This window comes from Cicer arietinum, chromosome 4 (assembly GCF_000331145.2).
Source record: "Cicer arietinum cultivar CDC Frontier isolate Library 1 chromosome 4, Cicar.CDCFrontier_v2.0, whole genome shotgun sequence".
Taxonomy (NCBI): domain Eukaryota; kingdom Viridiplantae; phylum Streptophyta; class Magnoliopsida; order Fabales; family Fabaceae; genus Cicer; species Cicer arietinum.
Genome location: NC_021163.2, coordinates 24,517,309 through 24,522,829, shown reverse-complemented (window position 1 = coordinate 24,522,829; position 5,521 = coordinate 24,517,309). Strand labels below are relative to the sequence as shown.

Here is a 5,521-nt window from a genome sequence, read left to right as displayed (position 1 = left end):
GTGCTTTGTGTTGTCATGCATTAAGTATCTCATAATCATACACTGATCATTAACTCATTCTCTGTCTAATAATTTTTAAGACAATTCAATTTTACTTTTCATGAGTTAGAAGTTGAATGAAACATCTGACAAATAAATTATAGCCAATTTTCACCTAAAAAATTGCTAAAAAATGTACCAATTTGGATATACAACTAATCTTTTCTTGAATAATAGCTACCAATACAATTATTGTTAATTTACGTAATCCATTGTGAATGAATAGAATCCATCTATACTGGTTGTCTGGTGTAAACCACCAAACATGCCAATTTGCATGTCTTGACCAGAGCAAGCCAAATAGAAGGCCAAGCAACCGCTTTAGGTCTATCTAAAAATAAATTTTATGCCTAAATAAAAAATTTTAAATGAAGGGTCTTCCATTCTAATATTTTAAAAACTAAAAATGATAAAATTTTATATAAATTTAACAGTGTCTTAATAAATATTAAATTAATTGACTTTATTATTCATTGTAAAAAAATTCTCATGCAATATTAATTATATTAATTTAATAAATAAATCTAAGACATAAAATCAAATTGAAAGTCTTATTGAATAAGCAAACTTGAGAATATTGGTGATTATTATTTGATACAAATTTAACAGTAGAAAAATATTCTTTGTTAAATTTATTAATATAGAATTTCCTAAAATAAAATTTCAAGACATTTTTTCGTCATCACTTTACATTCAAAAGTTATTCAACGAAAAAATACGTGGAACATGGTTGGTTTATTATCAATACTTGGATAAAATATTTTATTTTTATTGCAAATTATTGAATGCTCTTTCTTGGACAAGTAAATTGGTTAACAAAGATAATATGGATTGGAGAAATATTAGTTATAAATTGAGAAATTATGAGACAAAGTAGTGAACACATTAATAACATGAATTTTTAGAGTGGTATGATATATATATATATATATATATATATATATATATATTATTTTCTTCTTCAACTAAAAGAAGAAAAACTCTACATCAATTCTTGATGTTGTTGACAGTTGAAATATCTTATTTCATTTTAAAAAATATATATATAGAGAAAATGAATTTAAAAATGTCATGATTTCTATCAAATAAATTTTCTATACTTATTAAATAAAAAATTAATTATTTATTTAAAAATTTTAAAAAAAATCTCGTATAATAATTTCGATTTAGATCTCATAACGTATTAGGTCGACTGTTTCATTTTAGACCTCATAACATATTGAGTCGGTCTTGATCTTAGTCAATATTAGTACATTTTGTCAATGTTAGTAGCAGATTTTCCAGTTACCTACATCTATATTCTTAATTTTCAGAATTACCTTAAAACCTTCCCGTTTAAAAAGTCTTTTGACTAATTCTTGCTCTTGATTCCTTATTGAAATAGGAAACAAGTTGGCAAAGGCTATGTAACATCTAGGACAACATTACTTTTTGAGCTTTGATTCAGGAATGTCAAAACATATGTAACATCATGGGATTTTGAGAATTTTAATATTTATCCTTGAGAATATTTCCGCCTTTTGGGAAAATCATTCTTGGAAATGAATTTTGATAACATGAAACAAACAATATTTCTATAAGTAGAGGACTTTGAATTTCACAAAGGAATGATGAAGTGGAAGGATGAGAAGACTTTGAAACGGTTTGAGATTCTATTTTTATTCATAATATAAAATTACTCTTATTTGAAGAATTCGAAAAATGTACCGGAGGAGAATTTTAGAGAAATTTAGATATTTTTTTTTAATTTTTTTTATATGTTATTATAATATTCTAAAAATGAAGGAAAAAATATATTAATTATAAAAATTCTTTATAAAATTTCTCTTTTAAATAGCGTGAAATATTTTTGGCAAAAATACATATTGTATTTTCTTTTAAATTTAATCTAATTCCTATTTAAGTCATTTACATTTATTTTTTCTAGATTTTATCTTTTAAGTTACACTATGTTTGCATTAGTTATTTATCTCATTTTCAACAATGATTGGTACATTTTAAAACTTCTAATCATTAAAAACTCTATCAAATACTGCTTCTCATACTACTCATTCAAAAATGTTTATCAAACTTTATAAATGGTTTTCATTTCTTGATTTTCTTTGCAACTATTTAAATACACGCATAGTCTTAAAAACCCGAAAATAAAAATCTATTAACATAATTTCATAATAGTGATTCGGAAAAAAAATTCAAACGTAAAAGATTGCTTGTATGATTGAAAATAATTTAAAGGTTAATAATGCAAATTGAATATAATTTTAAGGACCAAATCAAGAAGAAGAAAAAATAAACTTAAAAGACATAATAAAAATTGAACTAAATTTAAATGGCAAAAATTATATTTTTGTCCATACATTTCTCTATTTTCCTCTCGTGCACTAGCTAAAGGTACAACAACAATTTATACAAGCACACAAATAATACATTTACAATTATCTATATGATTTTAATTTGTGATATTATAGTAAAATTTGGACAAATATACTTGAAACACCAACAATTATGATTAAGATCTGGTTTCAGAGAGTTCTAAAATCTGTTATATTATGATATGACCGAAAATGTAAGTACATAATTTAAAACCATTGTTGTCTATCTTTTACATTGATGTGTTAAATTCTGCCCAACTTTTTCATATTTTCATGTACTCTTACCGAATCACTCAACCAACAGAAACTTATATTTACTACCTTTGGAGAAGGAAAGTATGAGACATGAGCACCTAATACACATGTGAATTTATTATAGGGAGACATTTATGCCAAATCTATGCATTACACAATATTCTTGTCAGACATAAGTTGACTAATTGAACGTGCACAATCGTTGCCACTAATTACTGAGGTCACTTTTGCGGCACTTGATGACAGTTGTAAATGTTAGAGGCATGTTTGCTAAAAGTATAAGGGGAAAATATTAAACTATATTTGAAAAAAGCATAAGTTCAGGATATACTAATATATGGAAAAGTTCACTATCAAACAAGGAATTATTTACATGTCAGATTAATTCTAATTTACAAAGTGCTTGTAGCAATAGCTTCAATAGAAATTTAAACTATAACAATTATAGTTTGAATCCTTTACGACCAGCACAATATAGTGGATTAAAGAGCTTTTAGATCTAGTTTTAAATTGAAATTCAATGGTTTTAAAGTTTGATATACCATACAACACCTATAGATAATTTGAATTTCAATATTCCCGAAGAAAATTAGATTTTATGTTGTAGTGTGTCTTTGAGACTAAAGAAGTGTTTAAATATCTATATATGATATAAGATGTATAATGCAACAACCGTGAAGACCATTAAATTAAAAAATATATTTTCTTTTTAATTTATTGGTTCCTACAAATGTTGCATCATACACAAAACTGTAGAGATTTTAGATTATGCAAAGAAAGAGAAAATTGAGCGAAATCGATGATTTAGACTATCTCAATCTCCATTTCTCGACATATCTCTTTTCACCCTCTTTATTTCTCTCTTAATTCTTGAAGTTTAGATCTCTATGGCTGCTGCACCATACTGCAAACATGTAGTCTCTATCTTCACTAGATGAATCATGTATCCTCTCTAAGTCTAGCTAGAACATCCATTGAATATATAACCTCACAACAAACCTATAATTCCAATGCCTTTCAAACAAAATCTTGAAAAATCTTGCCTAAGTCAAACTTTCCATTGTTGCATTCAATAGCATTTACAACCTCTTGAAATGTGGAAACACTACATGGAACTACCAAGCCATTCCTCTGCTGAAATCCAAACTCATTGTATGATTTCTCCAATAGTATCTTGAATAAAGGGTGAGAAAGATAGCTAGTTGGAACAACATATCTTTGGTGTTCTTCCCCAACATAAAGTGCAAAAAAACCAGTTGGTGTTGTGTTTGTGGAAGATTCTTCTTCATATCCCTTTAGCAAACATTCATGGTAATGAGGGTTAGTGTTAGAATCAGCTCCACTACTAACCTTCACTTTCTTGGCTAGTTTCTTCAATGATACCATTTTTTTTCCTAGCATGTTGTTTCTTATTGTTAAATTTAGTGGAAAATAGAAGAGAAGTGGAGAAGTATATGTAAAGGAGAAATTATAATGGCTTTATTGTGTATGTTTGAAGGGAGGACTTAGGACTATGTTTGTATAAGAGGTATAAAAAGGAGTGTGTTCATTTGAAAAAGTCCACTTACCACTTTTGAATTATAAAAAAATTAATGGAAGGTGACTCTTTTGACCAAGGACAAATTATCTCAATTGTTTTTATTTTAAATTGAAGTTGCATTTAAAACATAATTAAATGGTTGGTACTGATTAATTAAATGAGTCAATTGGAATTATACAAATTCAACTTTAATTAAAAAAATTTACTAAATTTATTTACTTTTTGATTGAATTTTAAATTACTAAAACTCCATTTTTTTATGAAAAGTGGAGTGTTAAAAATTATATTTAAGTATGGTTAATGGCTTAAGCTTTTGACCTAATAATAGTAAAAAGAGAAAAGGTAGATAACTTGTTATTGTTAAAATTTAAGGGGGAAAAGAAAGATACCAACATGTGTGGCACACTACCACTTAGAACTTGAAGTGGTAGAGCAGTATGATAATACAATTGGTGTGGTGGGTCTCAACTCCAAATTTGTTGGTTGTAAATTTTAGGTGGCAATTGCATACGTGTCCATGGAATAGTGCAAACTAAGGGATATTGCAAAGACTTTAAAAATTCAATATTTTTGGCATTTAAGTAACCATATGGTATCATTCATTTTCTTTATGTTGAAAGAATATTTTATCATTCATTAAAAATGGTCAGACCATACTATGGTTATTTACGGTCCACTTCTTAGGAATCATTATTGTTTGAAACTAAAAAGTGGTTTATATAATTCTTAATTAATTCTTAGTTTAATCGACAAATATTAATATTGTTAGGTTGAATGTTTTGTTTGACGTTCGAACTCGAGACATTTGTGTAATTGATTATAGTAGAATTTACTATATTTCTTTTAAAAAAATAACATAATAATAACTTACAGATTTTAATATAGATTTGACTTGACTTAGCCTTTGTTTAGTTTCACGTTGTTTAGTAAATGAGAAATGTTATTTAAATACATTTTTAAATACAAATATTATGATATATTATACATAAGTAGTCTCCACACAATCTCTCTCTCTCTTCTTTTACTTTTTCTTTTTTTATTTTCCCCCTTTTTATCTCTATTTTTTCAATTTTTTATTTTTTATCTTCCTCTACAGAAACAAGCTTCACACATTTATCTTTTCTTTCTTCCATAATTCATCTTTCTTCCTTTTATTTACTAATTTTAATTTTGGGTAAATAAACATCGTGAGACGGGCTAGGATGAGACGAACGATAAGACGATGACGAAGAGAAAGAAGAAAAGCTGAAGAAGAAGAAGAAGAAGAAGAGAAGGAAGAAACCGTATAAGGATTTTCTGAGGAAGAAAAAAGATT

At 26.8% G+C, this 5,521-nt stretch overlaps 1 protein-coding gene across 1 annotated transcript; it reads right to left on the bottom strand.

Annotated features, from left to right (window-relative positions):
* Nucleotides 1-3,683: 3,683 nt before the first annotated feature.
* Nucleotides 3,684-4,052, bottom strand: LOC101494568 (auxin-responsive protein SAUR21-like). Its single transcript, XM_073367307.1, has one exon. The coding sequence runs from the start codon at nt 4,050-4,052 to the stop codon at nt 3,684-3,686; it is 369 nt and encodes a 122-aa protein (XP_073223408.1).
* Between the last annotated feature and the right edge of the window lie 1,469 nt (nt 4,053-5,521).

Excerpts from the sequence above, each read along its gene's own strand:
- LOC101494568 (XM_073367307.1), bottom strand. The coding sequence starts at position 4,052 with ATGGTATCATTGAAGAAACTAGCCAAGAAAGTGAAGGTTAGTAGTGGA.